The sequence below is a fragment of the Zosterops lateralis genome, assembly GCF_965231275.1.
Source record: "Zosterops lateralis genome assembly, chromosome: 1".
Classification (NCBI taxonomy): Eukaryota; Metazoa; Chordata; class Aves; order Passeriformes; family Zosteropidae; genus Zosterops; species Zosterops lateralis.
Genome location: NC_139762.1, coordinates 125,400,824 through 125,423,893, shown reverse-complemented (window position 1 = coordinate 125,423,893; position 23,070 = coordinate 125,400,824). Strand labels below are relative to the sequence as shown.

General features: G+C 37.1%; 1 protein-coding gene across 3 annotated transcripts in view; it reads right to left on the bottom strand.

Annotated features, from left to right (window-relative positions):
- RALYL (RALY RNA binding protein like) overlaps window positions 1–23,070 on the bottom strand; it is a 376,147-nt gene that overhangs the window by 15,649 nt on the left and 337,428 nt on the right. Inside the window, exons 5-9 of one of the 3 annotated variants that reach the window (XM_083879489.1) lie at window positions 19,972–20,019; window positions 16,960–17,123; window positions 16,225–16,305; window positions 7,716–7,829; window positions 3,226–3,404 (exon numbers count right to left, since the gene is read on the bottom strand). In XM_083879489.1, the coding sequence (XP_083735615.1) occupies window positions 3,226–3,404; window positions 7,716–7,829; window positions 16,225–16,305; window positions 16,960–17,123; window positions 19,972–20,019 (586 nt within the window). The remainder of the gene's footprint in view (window positions 1–3,225; window positions 3,405–7,715; window positions 7,830–16,224; window positions 16,306–16,959; window positions 17,124–19,971; window positions 20,020–23,070) is intronic. The other 2 variants (XM_083879490.1, XM_083879491.1) reach the window with 2 other exon arrangements.

The window sequence follows — 23,070 nt, the reverse complement described above, 5'->3', positions numbered from 1 at the left end:
GTGGAGACGCACATATGGATTCAGAGGCTCAATTGTGGCAGCACCTGGACTCTGGCTGTGGGAATGACCTTGCTGAACATCTCCCTTTATTGACAGCCTTAGGAAAACAGAATTCTGTTCAGCAAATCTGCAGCAGGTTTTGGCATATGACCTGGCAGAAGATTTACAGATAAATCTGAAGAACTCACCAAAGATTAAGATCTAAATTTAAGTAATCTTTCCCTCTATTAATATTTTTCATACTAGTGGACTCACAATTAAACCTTCCTGCTGAAATTACTTCAGGGCACTTGTTTTGCCCATTTAAATATATTTTGTTTCTTCTGCTGGTCTTACTAGTGAAAAAAAATATTTTCTTAATCATTGTCTTAAATTCCTTCAGCTCTATATTTGGAAAACATCATAGATTTAATAAAAAAAAAGCATCTTTTGGAGGATTTTTAAAAATTCCAAGTCCAATGTTACTATTTTACACAACATTGTATTACACAACATTCCATTTTTCTTATGTGGAAAGTTTTCGTTACCCTTGGCACATTAAACATGTTTAATTCTTAAACTTTTTCTTTTTTTTTTTCCTCGAGAGATTTGTAACTGGCTCCATTCCAAAATTACATATTTGCTCATAGTCAGCTTTCTTTCCTAAATAACTTAGCTTTTATAAAACAAAATAACAACATCTGTTAGGACATGCTTTATAATAAGCTTATATATCTACTTTCCTTTTCAAAAGACAGAGGGCAATTTCAGATAAGAGGACACAGAATAGGTAGAAACAGACTGAATTCCCAAGTATTTCTACAGGGGTATTTGCTATATATTTGGTAGTTTTATTACTGTCATTTCCTTTACAGAGCTATCAATGATTGAAGTAGAAACTAAAGCTTATAGAAATTGGCCAGTATATTTACATAAATATATCTCAGTATAAACAGTCTAAATTACAATATGCATCAAAACCTACCAACTTATCATAAGTACAGGCCAATACTGCTATTTGTTTGGGTAAAAACTATAGAGAAAAGATACATAAGTCAATTTATAATTGCTTTTCTGTGGAAAACATCCATCCCCTGAGATTTCTTTGCAACAATCCTTTGCTGAGCAATCCTTTATCCTATCCATAGCAATTTTTCATTCACTAAACTCCCTAGGCTTTGCAAAAGGAAGAAAGTGTTATTCTCACATCGCAGCAGGCAGAAAGCTAAGATGAAGTAGCCTCTTCCAAAACTTGCTGGAAATGGCAAGGGAGGATAAAAAGGACAGGGATTTTGTATCAGTAACAATCTTAGTTGTAAGACTTTAAAGTCTACAGTATTGCCAGCTTCTGATATAGATGGTCCCAGCCTTTGGGAAGGTGGAAGGCATGAGGCTGACTGGCCCCACTGTCCTGGCATTGCACCAGGCTGCCCTTAACTGAGATGATGCACAGACAACTTCTTCCTTGGCCTTTCCTTACTGCCATCATGTTGGGATGGGAAGGATGCCACCCATGCCAGGATGCAATGCAGAGGGCACCACTCTCCACATGCAGTAAGCCCCCTCCTCCCAGCACTCATGCGCTTAGTGATGACATGCAGAGAAACTGGAGCTGCTTCCCCACCATGCCTTAGAGGTGTGTGTCAGACCTCTGAGCTGTCTTTGGAACTGTGTCTGCAACACACTGCACTTCAACTAATTCCATAGAGGAATCTTGGAAAGGCCTTTTAACTTGGAAGCAGTGGTGTGCAAATGTGGCTGTGCCAATTCCAGACTTTCACTGCTAATGAATTCTTGCTGTGCTGCTTGCTTTATAGAGCCTCTCCTGCTGAGGCCTGTGATAGATGAAAAAATTCTCCTACTTTTTGTGTCTTATAAGCGTGGATATATTTTAAGTATGTCAAATCCACAGGGTGAAATGACAGCATTGAGTGATCAGAGTCGGATGCACTGTATGTAAACATCCCCACTTAGTTATCTGTAATGGGGAATCTTGTGCCTAATTAGTGCAAAACCCACCATTCTTGTTAAACTGTGGCCACCCCTATTGTTAAAATCATTTCAGCTGGTCAGGTATCACCCATGGTAAGAAATTATATTTACAAGTATTAGTTAATTACAAAATTTCAACTCCCTACAAATTCAGAGTGACAGCTTCTTACAGACATTCCTCATATCTGAAGAAGAGAACCTGTCTCTTTAAGAAAAAAGGATAATGTCATCTTGTTTTATATTGTGTGTAAAAAGATGAAGGAATTCAGGTTTTAGTAGCTTCTTCTGGAAATAATGCTACTCAGGATCTAGAAATTCAAGAGAGTCTTGGGCTGGCTAATGGGACACAAACCTGAAAATTACAAGTAGGTTTAAATTGCATTTGCAGTAAGCAATATAAACCACTGGTTATTCACGTGCCCTGTTACTCCAGACTTGCTGTTGATTCTGCTGGGTCCCTTGCTAACTGACTTCTGCTGCTTCACTAAAAGAGTTTTACTGTACGCACATGATTAAATATTTTTCAAATGCAAGCAATGACAATGAGCAACAAAAGTTCTTTCAGCTCAAAGCAGAATAAGAAAACCAGGAAGGGAGGGATAGTATTATAGAACCTAAACTGCTATGACTGTTCCATTCTTATTAGGAATGCATAGAAAGGTACAAATCTGACTTTCCAAATTTTTTTTAGGGTTGCTTCAGAAGAACTTTAGAGTTTAGCACCATAATGGGTTTTCATGAAAGGTGCAGCCTCAGGCTGAAAACCTAAGCATTTCTTAGCCAAACATTTCTTAAAGGAAAAAATCCTTCCATCAAAAAAAGCTGTATCTGCCAATACAGTCTACAGAGTATACATATGGAAGATAGAGACGGGTTTGTGGAAAGCATGTGTTTAATAATGAAAACTTCACCATTTTAGAATCTTATTTAATTTTGAAAAACAGCAGCTAAAAAAGGAAAAGTAAAATAGCACACTACATTTTTTACATATGTAAAATAATAAATGTAAACCAATTTAATCTATACTTTATTTCCTTTCTAAAATTACAAAAGGTAGTAAAATATATTTTTTTTGTTTATCTTTAGAGGTTGCTATGCTTAATTGATATTACACTGTGTGAGGAGTGTAGGTCTAGGCACTAGTTACAGAACATCACAGTGCTGCTGTGAGCTTATTTTGTTAATCCAGACTGTTGGTTCTCTGTGGTTACTTGCAGGAACCATATAGACAGACATGTCATGATTATTCCTTACCAGCTCATTGCTGCCATCCTCATCAAAATCCTCCTCTATCCCATCAGTCATATCTTCTCCATCCCCATCTGCATCTGGCCCTCCTTCAATTGGCTCTTCCGTAGAGTTATCTGCATTCTCTGATATGCATTCCTCTTGAATCAAATCAGCATTATCTTCCATTTGTTTCTTTTGGGCTTCTGTAAGGAAAACATACTCTATAGAGATTCAATAACCTTTCCTATTGGTGGCAAAGTGGTCTGCAGAAGAACCCTAAGCTCCTATCTCCAGATGTGCTAGCTTTGTAAAATTCTGTGTGATAGTGTCTACCAGGCAAATATGATGGAAAAATTTTCTTCCAAAAATTAGTGCATAAATAAATCACAATGTCAATATGGCCATCTACCCCATCTATGCCATGCAGTAGATGAAGGTTTGATTTACCAATAGATCCACCTTTTTGATTTTCTGTTCTTGACTTTGCCTTGGAATCCAATTGGCATAGTCACCAGATTTTTATTCATGTGCAGGCAATGAAAAGTATGTAAATATCTATGCTCTGAGAAGCAGAAGGCTGTTAATAGCCAATAAATGAACAAAAATTCATGTGAATTTACTGTGAATATATCTTAACAGCCATGCAGGTAACAAACAAATCCTTTTAGACAGGTAAACATTTTTTTATGGAGTAAAGTATCCATTACTCCTTATTGGTATAAAGTGCTGAAGTAACTGGAGAATACTCCCCTCCAATCAAGCAAATATTGGCTTCTTATATTTTCTGCAAAGTGGTGAAAAGGAAGACCATTTCCATGGAGGCCTGAAGGATCTGTTCTGGTTGACTTTATGAGGGCAGCTGCATTGTTGTGACTAGGTATTAGGAAACTCCTGGATATGCTGAGTAACTTCATCCAAACAGCAGAAATCCAGGGGAATATTGATGGAAGAATGACAGAGGCAGACTGACTAGAAGAATGTTTGGAGGGATCAGAGTCTTATTCCTATGCATGTCAGGAACTTATATGAAAACTTTATGTACTCGAAGTGAATCAGGCCAGAGAGGTGGTTGCATGCAGCTAGAAGATCAGTGTCTTTTTAGTCTGAGGGTGATCAGTGACAGAATTTCTAGAACAAAATATTTCTTCCTTTGTAAGACTGACTGGTCTGTAACACTAGTAGTTCATTACCTATCTTGTTGGACAACCCGTGAATCAAGTATTGCCTTGGAGCTCTATATTTTTGAAGCCCTATGAGCACATTATTTTTTTACCATATATTATTACCAGCTACACATACTACTCAAATCTGATTGCATTTTTCTGTTCCATAGTCTTAAACCAAGACATTCGCTTTACCTTTTGACTTTGCACATTTATTTTGCCACTTACATTCATCTCTTTAGTCTTCATTAGTCTTTAGTCCCTCATTTTCAACTTTGCTTACTGAAGAAACAGAAAAATTAAGCTTTCGTCCCTCAGTCACCTAGTGTCTTCAGAAAGATTCTTAGGTATAAAGAATACAAAGTCATCTCAGACAGCTGCTTCAACAGTACTGTAGTCTCAGGTATTAGCAGAAGATTCAGCCTATGGAGCTTCATCTTCTCTTGGTAAGGTGCTCCACACAATGCCATGCTAATTATGGGTGATTGTGTTACTTGCCTTCTGCACAAGGAAATATGGATTGAATCACCCACGCCTTTTATGTCTGGCCCTACCACCACTTCCCATCTCAAGCTACTTCTGAGATCACCCAGCTCTGGCAATGACAACTGAATCAATTTTGGTTAAGGCTTTTGAAAACAAGGTTGATGAATTGATAGACAATACATTTAAGTGGGAAGCCTTCTAAGATACAGCTGCTAAAAAATTACATCATTTACTTAATTGTCTGAACGAGAACATAGATTGAGTTCTTCAGAGGAAGCTAAAATACCACCTCAGCACCCATCTATTTTGGGCTCCTCTGAGAATCTAAACTAAGTTTCTAACTTTCAGCCTAGTTAGAGCCTAATCTCTAATAGTACAGGAAGAATATTTTCTAACAATTTTTTTTCACTTCTTATTCCTGGCTTCACAGTTCAGATTTTTGCAAAGGAGTTATTTCTACAGTTTTCCTATGTATTGGTAATCCTATTTTTGATAATCCCTCCTATTGGAAAGATTAGGGGTTGATAATAGAAAAAGTCAAAACAGCAGCTGTTACTGTAAGGAGAGTTTTCATGCAGCAGTAGAGCAGTAACCACGGTATGCACTGAGCTTGTCCAGTCTGTAACTTCACATTCCTCCAAATGTAACAACTTTTAGGATTAAAAATTAAATATTCTTAAGGAGAGCAAGTCAAACTTAGAAAACCAAAAGAGCAAGATGATGGCTTGATTTTTGCTTTATGTAAATGTGATGCAGATCCTCACTCTGATCCCAGTCTTAGTGAGGTCATACCTTCTGGCAGAGGAAAATAAGAAATAACATTGCCAAACCATAGAGAAAGAAACAAAATCATTTCATCATTGCCCATCTGACACTCTAAATGAAATAGTTCATCTACTAATGTAGCTTTTACAAATCTTTTTGGATCAGCAGACAAATTACCCAGGCTGCATAAACCTCCTAATCAGCTCAGGAAACTTAAATGGGGTTTCATTCTTACCGGTATCTTTGAGATGTTTTTCTCCTCACACCCTCCAATGGGATGCAAAGAATACAAGGAATGGGTTCTGCACCTGATGTTTTCAAACATCAATATCTTGAAGAAGCTTTTTAATATCTGAAGATATTAATTGCTTCTCTTCAGAAGGCATAAGACTATGACTCAATACAAATCAACGTTTTCCTCTTTGACCTGATTTCTATTTAAATGAGATCACTACAGTCCTTTAGGAAAAGTGAAAATGGGATATCAAAGTACAATGATCTGCAGGTTGTTTTGTATAGTAAAAGCTCCCCAAGGTAAGGATGCACAGTCTGAGTATTTCAGTGCAGAAGTGATTCAGTGGAGTACCTTGTAATTCCATCTTCACCAATTACACCAACTTTTATCCAGCTTGCATAAAGAACAAAATAGAATCTAATGAATACATATTGTGCACAATTTTCCGGAAAGAGATAATCACGCTCTCTACTAATGGTTTACCCTAAGCTTGAAAAAAGCCCTCAACTTTGTGAGATAAACTGCAACAGCTGGGGGACTGTCTGTCAGCTTAGAAAATGTCTGTAAAGAAAAGATAGGTCATTTTTCAAAGAATTTTTTTTGGGGGGAGGGCGTGGTGTGGGCAGTTAAAGTTACTTGGAAACTGAAGGGATCCAGATCTAAATTCCTGTTTTGACTGTGTCAGGTATGTAACCCTCAACCTCTAATTCCCAGTAATGTTTTAGACAGTCTTGATGGAATTCTTTTTTTGTGACCTGATGGGTTTTTGGCTTCATGTAACTGACTACTGTCCAGACTAACCCAGGCAGTTGTGGGTTCTGAAGCAGAACTTCTTTCACACATTTCACACAAAATTCATAAAAAGGTTTTATCACAGAATGGAGGGGTGGAAAAAATAATTGAATTTTTCATGAGATAAGGCTTCCATTTTCTTACTGACTCTTAGAAAAATCAACTCACTAGTATAAAACTCCTGTAAAAATGTATATGTGATCTATAAGGAAAATAGCAAAGAAAAGACCATAGACAAGCATAAGAACTGAGATTATTTTTATATATAACATGGTGAAAATACAATCTTATAACTCTAAGGATGGCTTTAAAGTGCTGCCAGGTGAGATAATTCATCTAAGAAAATGAACACTGCAATGACTTGATTAAATTATAGTGTTGGATTTTTTCATTCCCAAGTTGTGCCTAAACCCAAAATTTCCTAAGCCAGAAAAAAGCTAAACTGGAAGTGTAACCACTTTCACAAAGAGGCCAGAGCTTCACTCAATAATAAGACTGGAAAGTATCTCTGGACTCTTCAATCCAATCCCTCTTCAAATCACGGACAAACTCGAATTTTGGCCCAAGTTGGTGGGTCCTGAGCCCAATGAGTTCTGAATATTTCCAAGGATGGAGCCACTATGGGCTCTCAGGTCCATTCACTACACTCTTTTCCTTATATCAAATAGATATTTTTTTCCTTGCTTCTACTTGTGACTATTGCCTATTGGCCAGGCAAGAATTCTTGATATACACCATCTATTAAGCCTTAATGTGCCCAGCACAAGCATCCTCATGGTCAAAAACTTTACCTTAATTCTGTTCAGTCAGGTTTTTAGTGATGTTTTGTTTCCAGAACAAGTAGAAAGATTATCTTTTCCTACTACACCATAAAAAACAATTCTTAAATGATGTTGCATATTTTATGAAGAATAGAATCTATCCTCCCAGTAGTTCTGCCTGAGAGTTAATTTGCTTTGCTTCAGGCCTCCATTGGGTACCAAAATTTCAGAAAGCTTCTGTTCTCTTTAGTCTGCTTGACTGGTAATGAGGTTCTAATTTAAATAATTTCACCAAAAATGGCTTTTACCTACCTGCTTCAGCTTTTTGCTGCTTTTCAATCTTTTCCAGTCTCCCTAGCAAGGAGTCAATTTTTGTTTTGATTTGAGTTAATTCTTTCTTGATTGTTTGCAACTCATCTGATTTCACTGTGGAAAGAGAGCAAAATGCAAAACATGAAATAAATTATATTTTTGGTAACATTCCCTCCACTCAAGGAAAACATGTCCTTTTTTTTCTTTTTAGTCTAATAGGAATTCTACCCCCTCATTTTTGTCAATATTTTCAGAGATTTAGCTTTTAAAATTAACATTGCTGTTTCAAAATGTCGAATCCCAGAAAACCACAGGATTCTAAGCCTTAACCTTAATGGCAAGAGTTCATGTAAGGTGTGTTGCTCAGTAATAATAATTTCAGGAAAAACACCTCAAAAACATCTTCATAAATCCAAGTAATTTTACTTGAAAACAACTTATAGTGAAAGAATAATTCAAATATGATAGACACATCACAGTCTTGCAATGTTATTTTGCTGGATTGTTTTGTAATAATACTGACAATAATAAAATGATTCCTTACAGTAGCACAATGTATTCCTCAGCAAGAGTGAATGGTAATATAAGTGCTAGGACAGCCAGGAATGCAAGGTTATGTTCCAGTCAAAAACTCATTGCAAGAGGTGTTGTGTTCTGTTTCTTCAAAAGCTTTCAGTTCAGTTTCAGTTGGAAATTTCTAGTATTTTTCCAGGTGGGGATAATATATGAACCTAATTCATTTTATAATCACATCCAAGGACATGAAAACATCACCTATAAATTATTAGCTGAAGTTTTCAAATCTTTTTTGCACTTCTTTACTCTTCATTTCTGTTTGTTATTGTGCTCTGATTGTCTAACCCAAGAAGGAGTAACTGATTTGGAGGCAGTTTGGCTTCAAAAGAAACAGCGCTGCAGCCCTCATAAATTACATCATTATTTTAGAGAACATGTGTTTTATACTCAGAAAGTGGTCCAATCAAATTCACTTGCCCTGTTTGTATTAGGATATCATGTGGAAAAGGTCAAGAGGAGAAAATGGCAACCCTGTGCTAGCATGGGAGTACAAAGCCATTTATAAAGGGCCAGAGTAGGCAAGAGAGCTGTGACTCTTACAACTCTTATAGGAAGAAATGGACCATCACCATGAGGGACTAGCAGTGGAAGAGCTCTGAGCTGTGTTACTCCTGCACAGCTGCTGTAGGAGGATGTGCACTGACTTTGGTGTGTATCAGGAGCGTGGATACACACAACAGGAGGGTCCTTGCTGAGTCTGGGAAAAGGTGTGTTCTACTAGGAAGAAGAACATGTTCTCTTTCTGTCAAAAGGGTCTTCTGGTTGCATCTTGCTACATCATTCCTGTTCATTGATCCTTGGCCATGTCTGTCATCATGGTGTCTTAGATAATTTGTACTGGGCAGTCATTCTGATGATGATGAGGTGTGAAGACAAGCTATTGCCTGCTTCAGTGATAGTTGATGAGTATGTGTTTGCTTCAAATTAGCCTTATTTCAAAGTTGTAGCTTATTCACTGAGGTTGAAACCAAAGATTTTTATCTTAGGCTTTGGACCATGTGCATTATAGTATATTCTAACATGTCAGCTAAAAGTAGTAAGTTGCTATATGTGGTAATGCACTTGTTTAAATCGTGCTCATTGAGAAATTGCATAACCTCACAATATAGGCTGAAACCTCTGATCTCACATTGAATGAACAGAAGGACTTAAAGAAAAAAGGGTAAAACTAACCTTTGTGCTAAATTCTTATATGTTAGACAGTATTTGATGGAATTATTTTGTGTATTTATAGAGTGAGGGTTTAAAATGTTTCTTAGAGAAATCACGCCAATCCCACAGGTCTGAAACAAAGTGTTAAGATTCTGACAACTATATATTTAGAAGGTTATGGATTCCCCAGGGTGAGTGGCTGGTCCATGTTGGAGTAGCAAGGCAGCTCAGAATCCAGAGTGAAATGGTGTGAACTGCTCCGATGGGGATTGCTAAGTGCTGGCAGAAACCCACAATGAAGCCTGTTGGCAACACATTCCATGCAGCCAAGCTGTGTCAGGGATGCTCCCTTGTCTGGCAAACTGTAGGCTGGCCAAGCCCAAAAGGTCAGACTCAGAAGTGACACTTCAAGGATCTAATGGTATTTGTTTCTAGTCTACTAAACAAAGCAGAAAACATTTGCACATCTGAGTTTGACAAGGAAACAGGCACATACATAGTGCTGCTGTTCTACTCAGGTCTGCTGCACAGGGGACTTCCATGTGGTGTCTCTGGAAAAACTAGGCTGGAAAGAACATGGCACCAGAAGGAACAAGATAACAATGAGGATTCAAGGAACAAACCCCAGTGGAAAAGGACAAGGGAGTGCTGGACAACAGATGACTGAACCTTGAGCCAGTGTATGCTCAGGTGGCCAAGAAGGCCAATAGCATCCTGGCCTGTGTCAGCAATAATGTGGCCAGCAGGACCAGGGCAGGGATTTTCCCTCTGTGCTCAGCACTGATGAGACACTTTGAGTGCTGTGTCCAGTTCTAAGCACCTCAGTTGAGGAAAGACTGAGGTGTGGGATAATGTCCAGAGAAGGGCAATGAAGGCAGTGAGGCTGGTGAAAGGTCTAGGAGGTAATTCATGTGGGAAGTGTTTGAGGGAGTCGGGGTTGTTTAGCCTGAAGAAAAGGAGGCTCAGGGGGGACCTTATCGGTCTTTACAACAAACTGAAAAGAGGTTGTAGATAGATGGGAGGTGTCTCCTTCTCCCAGATAATAAGTGATAGGGCAAGAGGACATAGCCTCAAGCTGCATCTGAGGAGGTTCAGGTTGAATGTTAGAAGTAATTTCTTTACGGACATGGTTATTAAACATTGGAAATGACTGGCTAGGGAGTCACCATCCATCCCTGGAGGTGTTCGAGGAATCACTGTCTGACATTTAATGCTATGGTCTAGTTGACAAGATGGTGATCAGTTAAAGACTGAACTGGATGATCTGGAGTCTTTTCCAATCTAAATGATTCTATGATTCTGTGATCATAGAGCCATATGCTTCAAGTTAGCACTGAAAAGGACTGAAAGAAAAAAAGAAAAAAATCTCAACCAGTCTGCACAAGTTCCAAACTTTCACTGTGTTTCCAACATTGTGATGGTGTAATTATTTGAATTGCTTATTGTTTTACCTTGCAGAGGATTGTACAAGTCTTGAAAATTATTCTCCTAGAGAAATTCCACTCTCAATTATAGTGTAGTGAGTATTTCTGTAGTGAGCAGCAACTACAGTGACAAATTATGAAGGACCCTGATGTAAAATAAGTTGAGCATGAGCCAGATCTTTTCCTTGTCAAAGGTTAACTGCATCCAGCAACTAAGCACCACACAGTTGCTCACTTCCCTCCAGCACCCAGAAGGATAGGGGGAAGAAAATAAGGAGGGTAAAAGTGAGAAAACTCATAGGTTGAGATAAGAACAGCTTATCAATTGAAATACAATATCATGATAATGATAATAGCAATAATAGTAATATTAATAATGATTATAATAATAATGATGAAAAGGAAAACAGCAGAGAAAGAAATAAAGTCCAAGAAATAAAAGCAATGCAAATGAAAACACCAACTGGTAGGTGCCCTGAAGGCCTGGCCAACCTTCCCCTTAATTTATTTTTGAAGATGATACCATGGTCTGGAACATCTCTTTGGCCATCTGGGGTCACCTGTCCCAGGTGTGTCCCCTCCCAGTTCCTTGTGCACCCTCATCCTGCCCATTGGTGGAGTGGGATGAAGCAGAAAAGGACTTGACTCTGTAAGCTCAGCAGTAATTGAAAAATCCCTATGTCATAAACACTGTTTCCAGCACAAATTCACAACACAGCTCCACAGTAGCTACTGAGAAGAAAATTGACTCTGCCTCAGCCAAACCCAGTACACCACTCTATTTAGGGTTTGTGAGACCCCATCTGGAGCACTGTGTCCACCTCTGAGCTCCTCAGTACAGCAGGAAATGAAGAAGACAAAGCCAGACTCTTCTCAGTAGACACCACTGACACACTAAAGACTCTTGGCATAAATTAAAGCATGTGAATTTTTATCTAAACACAAGAATTTTATTTTTTCTTCCCATGGGTGTGGTTAGACAGAATCCTGGGAAATTCGCTTTACAGGTCACTTTCACCAGAGAAGTTCCAGAGGTCCCTTCCAAACTCAGCCATTCTATGAGTCTGTGATGGCACTTGGGAAGAACTTCAGGCTTTTAAATATAAAATGTAAAGATTATAAATTCTGTGCTTCAAGTGTCCTGCTTTGAGTATATAAATTCTCCTTTAAAATATAATGTATTTTTTTTTAATTGATCCCAGGCAAGAAATAAAGTTGTTGGTAAACATGACACCAGAGCTGCATGTATCCAAAATATCTGTTCATCTGCTTTTGAGCAATAGGGTAGGAAAATAAAGAAACTTACTGTTTGGGATTTTTTTTTCCCAACTGACAGATAAAAAAAAAGGACAGCAGGTAACAGAAATGCACATATTGAAGGGGAGAATAATTACTAATGAAATTAGTAATTGCTGCATATCTTCAACAACTCTGATGCAAAAATTTAAATAAACAGGTGAAATTTACTGATGACATGAAATTGAAAGATATCACCTATTCAGAATAAACTGGAATGGAAGGAGAAGTCAGGTGATTTTAAGGAACGTTACATTAGAAAAAATGATGAGATTTCACTGAAAAAAACCCACTTAACAGCAGAAGTCTTACTCTAAGCACCAAGGCTCATCAGCAGAAGAAGACAGTGACAGAATTATCCTTGGGTTGATAATAGACTATCACTATATGCAACCATGAGAAGGAAAATGCAGTGCTAGGGTGTGTCAAATGATGTATTGCTAAAGATGGAGAAGTGTATTGTCTTTGTGTGAAGACCTGGTGAGTGAGTACAGGTTGAACCACTGAATTCTAGCAGGTACACATGGAGAATAGCTGTGAAGATGACCATAAAAATGGAAAGCCTTTAATGTCAGAAGTGCTTTTCTTCTTTGCTGAAGACAAAAAATGGTAAAAAGAAAGAATACTTTTATGCTAAGACAGTGTTGGAATAAAAAAAGAATATGAACAGATGAGAAACAAGCTAAGCTGGAAATTACAAGAAAAAGAAAAAAACACAAACCCTAACTACTTTAAAGATGTATCTTAAAGGATTAGATGATGCTGCTACTTGCAAGAATAAGGAATTTGATTCAGTGACCCTTTCTAGCCCTTTGTAGCCTTCTAGAATGCACCTTTCATTAAAGCATCCAACACCAAAGAAGACAACCATATCCAACACATAATAGGAGATATAAAATTAAGGTAAATCACATTTTTAAAAATGAAAGTTCTATTGTTGAATTACAGATATATTTGTGAAAAAATTTTTTGCTTTAACTGCAAATTGATTCATCCACAAAGCATAGTTCAGATTTCTTTGGAAGAAATGTCATATATTTTTATCTAAGCCCTTAATGTTTAATATAAAATTTTATCATATTTTATTACTTTAGATATCTCTGAAAAATTGGTCAGCTGATGAAGCTAAATATACTCTATGAGTCAAAATTAATTCATTTAAAGACATAATACAATACATATTTTAATGTCTTAAGTGTCTACTTAATTTCAAGCGCACAGAGTATAAAAGGTTTGATTAATATTTTCTTCTTGATTTTAGATGTGTAAAATGAAAGTGTACACTCTGAGAGCTTAAATTTCTACATTGTAATGAAAGGAGAGCTCTTCCTAGTTCTAAATATCAATTTGAATGTACTGCTTCATACCATTAACATGAAGAGCTAACATGTTTGATTTTGTGAGTTACTTCTGGCAATTTGGAAATGCTGATTTATGTTTTTCTAGTCTTTGAAGTTAAAAAGAAAACAAAATATTGATAACTGTTCCTGGAAAAAATATGAATTTAGGAAAAAATTAAAATCTTTCTATTGTATTTTATGTTTTGGAAGCAAATTTAAAACATATATTGTCACTTTTTGGTGACAATAAGGATTTTACTGTGCTGGCAGATATTATTTTTGCAGATGTGCTCATCAACAAGCAAGGCATTTTTGATACTATGGTTTTTGTAATATACAATAATAAACTTCTGCCTTTGGATTTCTGTTTTTCAGAAATGAGTCCTTTTGATTCCAGTGATTTCACTTAGGAGTCTCCTGTGTTCCGACCTTTGATATGACATGTATGGATTCATTTTCTGCATGAATCCAGTCTGAGTATGAACAGTTATATCTATGATATTTCTACTTACATCTGAAAGGTCTGTTAGGAAAAGCAATCTCATGAGAGTTTTGGTATATGGGAGTGAAATCTTCCAAGCATAGTCTATACCATTTTGACATTGTTAATTCTAAACTTGCAATTAAGGTGGTTTATTGTCTTACATTTCATTAGAACTAAAAATAGCTTCCTTCCTAACTCTTTCTCCTTATTGAAGAAATCCTTTATTTACCTAACAATAAGTTAATGTTAGAATCAACAGTGCATTAGTTGAAGGGGTTCAGTTTAGCAATGTAGAGAAGGGGGCTACAAAATATTAAATTGCATCCTCCCACAATTTAATATAACCAACTTTTCCAAGAAAATGGCAAAGGAAGTCGCAAAACATACCTTCTCTACTTTCCAAATTGAGGTTCTAAGGGAACGGCTCCACTATCTCTCTGGTAAAGGTCTTACAATAAGCTGATTACATTCCTGTCCAAGTCAAAAAAATCTTGCTTCTACTTTTAAGATGGGTTGACTGGAACCGACAAAAAGGGAAGTAATTCTATGGGAAAATTAGGTATGAAATGCTGTGTGTCTGACTCCTTTTAAAGATGTGCTGCATGCAGAAAGAATATTTTGTGCAATTTATTTAATCACAATAAAAAGTCTCTGCATTTTTTTCCAATTGTCATTACAATGAGTTGAGGATAGAAACCTAACAAAGGTCAAAATGTCAGCCCATCTTGCAGCTCTCTCTTCAGCTAAAGAGCTGGATCCAAGGATGGTCTTGTCACCTGGAGCTCTGACACTTCTAGAATTCAGATCATACCTGAATTCATTGAAGGATGCCTCCACTGGGGTATAACAATGTCTGTTTGTATCTGGACACTCCTGATTTCACTTCCATTAAATAATTTACAGTTTCTGCAATATTTGCCATAATTTGCACACAGTGTTTTGGAAATCTTATAGCAAGTGTCCATGGATACGTGAACTACAGTAGAATCCTATAATCTATGATACACATTATTTAAATTCCTGATGCAGAATTACAAAGCATTTTTTGAAATGCAGAAGAAATAAAGCAAATTTTCCAGTAGTTTTAAGAACAAATATCTGTATGTTAATGTGATATTCTCTGTCTCATTCATTACAATAGAAATTCAGGTTTCTGGATGAGAGCTTTTCTTGACATCTGTTGGGATACAAACACTATCATCCTCAGCTCTCTAGAAGAATTTTATAGTTATTCTTCTGGATAATGAGAAAAATATGTAAAAATTTATCTGAAAATAAACTCTCTTTTCATGGGAAAGTGAGTGAAAAAAGCCTATTTTTATTAATGCATACTTTAGGACAATTAGTAATTTTAATGCACTGATACTACTAAGCATTCATATAAATAAGAAATAGTAAATGACAAAATGAGACCTAATTAAAGCTTTGATTCACTGTGTGAAAACCCAAAGATCCAAGAACTGAAAAGGACTAACAAAGGAATTTAAATTCCAAGTTTCCTAAAGTGAAGATCTTGAGCTGCATCCTTTCTTTTAAGATAATGGAAGAAAATATAATTCATTACTTAAAGTATTGAGGCAAGGGTTACTTCAAGGTGAGTATGAAAATGTCTAGACTCATGTTCATCCTCCAGAAAACAAAGGAAATGTTGCTACTCCCAGACATCCTCTTAGGGTCTGAGTGAGCTTCATAATACGACACCTAAATTTAGATGTCTTCCTGTGTGTTAGACATCAAAGCTCTTGTTAGTGGTGGTGGACATCCAGCCCATTCATTCTCTGGAGACTTGGAAGTGATTTAACATGCACCAGATTCTCTCTGTCAGAACATCATCCTTTCCAAGGAATGTCTTGAGATCCTTGTTCCTGAGTGTACATTACCTTTAGCTGTGTTTACCACATGTCCATTTTTTCAGTCACACGCATTCACATGTTTAATACCTGTTTTCCTTCAAGGTCTCTGATATCATCAGGTCATACAATAGGAGCAAGAATGGATCCTAATGGGCTCATGAGATCCCTGTTCTTTGATACTAGCATGTAAGATTTGAATATGTTATTCAAACAGAATATATTACTGGGTCCTGTTGATGCCATCATTAACGTCTCTGGCAGTAAGATGTATTGTTGATGGGTTTACTTATTTCATGGTAAGACAGCATGATTTTTTGCTGACCACTCTGGTACTGCAAAAGACTTACTGAAGTTCCTTCATTCTTCCTAGTGTCTGATCCCTACCTGATCTTTCTCTTCCTCTTCCAGTGACGCTTCCAAGGACAGTATCACTCCACATAAGGGGCAGGGGAAGACGGGTGGGTGCTGAAAGATGCACGAAGAGGAAGATGAAGTTCCCAGGACATACTGGGGAGTGGGGAGCTTGGTGAGCTTGGAGGAGGGAATGCTTATTGTTCATCAGCTCTTCTAGGACCAACTCACTAAAGAAGGGTTAAATAAGGCCAAGTTGGCAACCCTGTTTTGAACTTCCTTTAAAATAGACAAAGACACTTTGCTTCTTTCTACACTCAAAGGAATCTGGTAAAAAAAAAAATATACATAATCCAGCCTCCCTGCCCACCCCAGTCCACCCTCACCAGCTGACATACAACCCTCGAGTGTCCACAGAAATCAATGTGCCTCTGTCTGTCTATAACGAGATTATGACCTTTTTTTATTACCAGCAGTTCATGAGATCTCATGGTGTATGAGCAGTCAGGTTGGAGGAGATTTTAAAAAGGCTTTATCTGAAGCCAAGGGAGCAGGACAAATGTTGAAAGAATTTCCTTCAAAAATGTCATCATTGTGCTCCTTGACTCACAGGAAAGGCCTGGAAGCTTTGGTAATCAAACCAGTTTTTCAAGCTAGAGATTTAGGGTAGGGAATGACTGCAATAGGGCTATATAGTGGAAGTTGTCTGTTTGCAGAAATTGCTAGGATCATTGTTTCAATAATATTCAACTGATATGAGCAACTCACATTTGGATCCTGAGGAAGAAGCCCCACTTGAAGTGGATCGTGATGTTCCCTTCATGGAGAAAACCCCTTTGCCTCTGCGAGTTGTTGTCACAGCCACACGAGGACGTTTGAGTGGAATCACTGCGCGGGGAGGTGGGGGGACACGGCCGTGGTAATCAAACAACCTGGAAAAGATTAAGTCAGCTGGACTCAATAAAATCCTCTGTGATTTTATGTCATGGGAGCTCTGTCAACTAAATTTGCATGTTATCTTTGAGAAAATTACCCTTTGAAACCATAATCACTTTATATCAAGTCAAATTAGATTTCAAGGACCTATGCACATTAAGTGCCTTATTCAGATTTCAGTCACACACTGGTGCACAGACCCGCTCAGATTTTTTGTGTGTCATTTAAATGAAGGATGTATTATGGGACTGCTATTTGCCGCATAGAAAATCCATAACCTGCTTTCCACAGGTCCACATCATTTCATTGTTCACAGCTAACAGCAGTACATTTTGTTGTGACATTTCAGCTCCTTTATTACATGCATGGCTTCAATTCTAGTTTTCTATCTGCTATTCTTAAAGATGTAAAAGTAAAGTACAACAGAGAACTTTCCTGAAGACCACCATCACCATAAAGAAATATCCTGCAGTTTGTGAAATAAATCTTTGCATATGTTCTCTTTATTGAAGAATGAATTGGTGTAGAAATACTAAAATAACCATGCATGCCTAATAAAAAAATATAAAATTGTTCAAACCAAAACCACTGTAGCAGGCAGATACTCGAACTTTTACCACTACAGCCAATAAAAGATACTCTATGAAAAAAGTGAACTTTGGTGCCCAAAGAGAATAGACTAATTGTAAAGATACAGTTATCAATTGCAGGTAACTAACCTGTGTAGAGGGAAATAAAGGCAGTAGAAAAGGTAATCAAAGCTACAAATATATTTAGAACATAAAATATATACGTTCTGGATATGATAGGTCAGGAGAAGAAAGTTCAGAAAACAAAGATTTCCAGTTCAGAGTCTGAAGCAGAGGGATAAGCAATATCCTCCTAAAATATTCTCAAATTTACTTGCAACTAGTAATTATGGAAATTTATAACTGCATGTTTAATTTTCACAGTTGTGAGTGTTGTCATCCAGCTGGGCAGATAGATGCACATTTGAAAACAGACACACAAGAAACAGTAATTCACTCACCACAGCATCTAACAGTATGCTGAACAGGAAGTAGAGTCAAACTTAAATCTTCTTACCCATTTTCTGGCAAAGCTAGTGCTTAAATCAAACCACACTTCTGTCTGTACTGTAATCCTAGAAACTGTGTAACCATCTCCCTCCTTTTCCACAGCTCTCTACAAAATGTGACACAGAGATCCTGTCACACTCACTGACTGAAATCCGTGACCTCAAATATTCCCACAAATGAGAAGCTTCTAGCCTTTTCTAGTACAACTAAAGAATTATTACGATGAACACTAAACCATTTTTTTCTATTTTTAACAAAAAATAGTGTTTATTGTCACTCATAATTTATCATATTTGATGATCCGCAGGTTGGTCCCAAACTCCTTTTTGATGTTACTGGGAAAAAATATTCCTGAAGCGCAAGAAGCTGTCATGCAAAAGCTCAATGTGATTATTAGCCCAAAGGTGACTTTTTTTTTAGCTTCCTATAGTTTATGTTTAGATAATGTAGTGAAATGTGAAACTATGCTTCCTTATCTCAAAATATATAAAAGAATGTTTACAATAGACTGTCATCTATTCCTACTTTTGTTTGTGAAATTATGCAAGGCTTTTGGGCTTGGTATATTGTTTTATCACATAATTTTATCCAATAATAGGCTTTCTTTCAAAAAATAAGGCTTCTGTTTATGTTTTTGAAGTACCATGCCTGTTTTTCTTGTGCCTGTAATATGGGAAATGATAACAAGAAATGTTCAGTTCCAAAGCAATTCTTTGCCCCATATCCTGGGATGATGAAACTTAAATTTTTACAGGACATGTGCTACTCCTGCTGCAAAAGCTGGACTGAGCAGGATTAAATTGCTTTGATAGCTTTTTATTCAAATGTTTATACATCGCTACTTTTAACTTTGTCCAAAGGGGGCATGGTGATTTACATGCAAAACTGAAATTAGTGGTTCAAATTGCTCCCACATCAGGAGAAATCAAGCATGAAAATATTATTTCATGTAATACGTTTTTCCTACACTGCTCCTAAGCAGAAAGGTACATAGCACATGTTAACTTCTGTGTGTAAACTTTTCCCCTGTTCATTGCTTTACATAAAGGAAATATCTGATTAGAACAGGTCGGTGGAGCAATGCTTTGCTCCTCTCTGACTCATTGTCCTGTGCCAAACCAAGCTGCTGTCATCCAAAGTCAGAGCATTGCTGGATAACAAATTGCTTGTCTATGATCATTCATGCTACTCCTGTGTTGTGAGGATTCTGCTACATCTGAATAAATACATTTTCACAGTACTTAGAGAGGCTGCATGTAACTACTCAAGGCAGAATCTCCAATTGCTCAGGCATCCAAATTCTTTTTGTTCTACAGGAGCACACTGCTCAGCTTGCACTTTTGCTTCTCTCAAGGTTCTTCTGGACTTCTAAACATTCTTGGAACATTCTTGAGGAGACTTATCTTTTTGTACCCATGGATGAAAAGACAAAGCCAGGAATATCATACTGAGGAATTTCGCAGCCACTATACATGGCAGTGAAAGTAAGCCTGGAAGAACTCTAACTACCATTAAACTGATCAGCACAGCAAATATCCCAAAAGCTCTTAGAGAAAGATAAAATCAAAAGACCTTTAGTAAGCATACATTTGGTGGTGGTAATATGCTCTGACAGATATTAAAAATAGTCATCTGATACACAATAGAAATAAAGCAATGAATAATAGATAAAATAAGAACTGGCCTGTTTAACCAAACAATGGGATTATATTATCAACAAACATTAGAAATTATGTAGGATGTACAAAAATATGGGCACACATACCGATTGTAGAAATCATCTCTGTAGTAATCATAATCAAAGACATAACCACTGTGGAAAAACACAGAAAAAAGAGGATGAAGTGGTTTATAGGAAAATGCACACTGATTAAAACTTCTGTGGTAATGGCTTACTCTGAAATGTCTATCCTTTCTTTAAAGTCCTTCCACTTCTTTTGTACAATGTACAATGTACATTTTGTTTGTCAACGCTGTTGTCAGCTATCACTGGATATTTGGAAATGTGAAGTCCGGGGCACACAGAACTGCATAAACAGTTGACAGCACATACAGAAAGGATTTAACACAGTGAGACAGCCCTGTAATTAGAGGATCATTTCAGTGTAATTCTCCAAGTGATCAAATGAAGTTGGCATTCCAAAACTGACACCCTCTTCTTTTTTGGTCTAACATAGCATCATCAGTGGAGTAGGAAGACAGTTAAATACATGAAAGTGTGGGGAATGAGTGAGAAGGTGAGCTAAGACGGTTACTTTGATTTAGAGAAACATAAAAAGAATTGGACTTCTTGCTGGTCCTTGAGTTCACCAAATTATTTTCATCAAAAAGAGGAAAAGTAAAAAGTTAAAAAAATAAATGCTAAACAGGTGTTAGAGGGATGCATTTCCTCTCAATTCAGGAAGGAATATACATACCAGTCTGGGAAAAAACAGACACCATCAAGGGAAACAATCACGCGTGAAATTGCACAAGTTCACGAGAAAACTATTTTTGAGCTGCCAATAACAAAGTCAGTCCTAGATTGATCTTCCTGGTTTTGCATTAGCAACTTTCTACTTTTGTGGTGAAGAAATAGCAAAGAAGCCTTATCTATATCATACACCCCAAACCCCCCCCAAATCAACAAACCATTGAGCCAATAAAGACTCTGCATGGAAAAGTCACAAGGGTTATATTACTCTGCCTAGTAACACATACTCTTAAGTTTTTCACAGTCCTGAGAAGGACAATTATGAATAGGGAGGGTAAGAAGTGTGAAAAAAGTATCATGAAAGGAGGTGAAGCTTTAAGTGAGAAAGGAAAAAGGTAGAAAAGACAGAGGTAGAAAGGACAAAGCACAGAAGAAAACTTTCCCTCAGAATAAAGGGACATTGTAGAATGATAGCGTGATATAGGTTGGAAAAGACCTTAAAGATCAGCTAAATATTTAAGAAGTTTTTCTTTGCAGGGAATGAACTTGTGGATAATTTCTGCTCTTGAGCATTGAGCCAAATGGGGGTTTTAGGGCATAATTTGAAGAATGTGTCAAGAATTCTACCAAAGCAGGTCAGGGCACAATTTCCATCTCTGCCACACCTCTTTCACATGCAAGTGTCCAATTGTAAATAATAGAATAAGTTGTACTCTCTGCCTGAACAATATTGCTGTTGAAGATCATGAGAGCTGCAGATAACAATGGCCTGTTTCATAATTTATTTGAGAAAAGAAATCTTAAGATGCATTTAATGTAAAAAACTAAATTCAACAGCCCTGAGAGACTAGAACCCAGAAGCAGGTAAACTAGGCGTGGCAGAGGTTGCAAAATATCATTAAATAATAGTAGATTGTGTATAGTGATCATGTTTCTGTACATTAACTTAATGAAAGACTAGAATTTTTTTTTCTAAACTACATGACAGTTCTTATTTTGTCTTTCACTCCAGTCTGCATGGAACTAAGAAGTAGCAGGTATCAAAGCTATTATTTTATTTACAGCTATTCACAGCTTCCTCGTGGTTTTATTTAGCTGAATGACTAATAGCTTCAATAAGCCCATACTTAATATTCAATGTGTGTTTTTTTAAGTAGAAGATAACAGACAATTTGAAGGAAAAATATTAAATTTAAAAGCCCTGTCATATGAAACCTTTTGCCTGGAGTTGACATTTATTTAATTTGCATAAAGATGGGACAAATTCACTTTTTCAAGGTTAAAGACCATGAAGTTGATGAAGAATAATTCACTGGCTGGCACCAGTTAGAATAAGGCTGAAGGACAACTATGTTTTCCTGCAGTAACTCAGCTCTGGCTCACAGGACAGAATAAGGACTGCTCGCCCCTCAATGAGTATAAAAATTTTAAGTTGAATGATGATGTTTCATCTGTAGTAATATGTTGTAGAGATTATAGTGTGAAAGCAACCAGCACACGTCTCCATCTACAGCCATAATTGTTCCTACTTCTGCAAGTCAAGGGACAGCCATAAGATTTGGTCAGTACTGCAGTACAACACCAAGCAGAAAATTAGCACAGATAATCACTAGCACTGAGATCAAGGTGACTGCAAGGCTGTTAACCTCTTGAGAGTTATTCCTTAGCAACCCAACAGCCTGTGTAATGGAGGCAGCAGGTAATCACTCACACGGCGTTGAATAGCAAATACTCAGCAGGTCAGAAGGCAGAGAAAGGTTTAAACGAGCCTGTGAGCTGGTGGAGTCAGCAGTTTCCTAATGGCACTGTAAACAGGCAGATTACTTACCCACAAACATATGCCATCTCTACAATATTAACAATAGAACTGCAGGCATGATGCTGATATTAGTGCAGTAGACAGTAAAAGACACTGCTTTGTGTGTCTCACAATGAGGCAAAGAAAACTCTACTAAGCAAAATCATGGTTCCTTTTCCTAACTTAGTATCACCAAGACAGTCTAGTACAAGCTGGGTTTTTTTAGGTTTCACTTTACATTCTGCATATCTTTAAAACTGTATATGCCTGAAGAATAAATGATTCCCCCATGACCATGATTTTGGAGCTATGATGCTGTATGTATTCAAAGTTCCCATGTGTGTCAGCAGTTGCAAACGTGCCAAGTGGGCAAAGAGAATGTTATGCTTCTTCATCCCTAAAATAATCTTACGGGTGTTATTATGTCTTTTTATACTTGATGTTGAAGTCATATTAACACAAAAATACAATATTTTTTCCATTCTCTATGCTATGCCCTCAAAAGGTGTTAATAAACTAATGATCACATACTGTTTTAACTCCAAAGTCAGTGGTATAACTGACTTTTCTGGAGTTATTCTAAGTTTAGAAGAGTTAATGCAGAACAGAGCAGAAATACCTTTTGTTATTTTCCTGTCAATAAGACTTTTGTC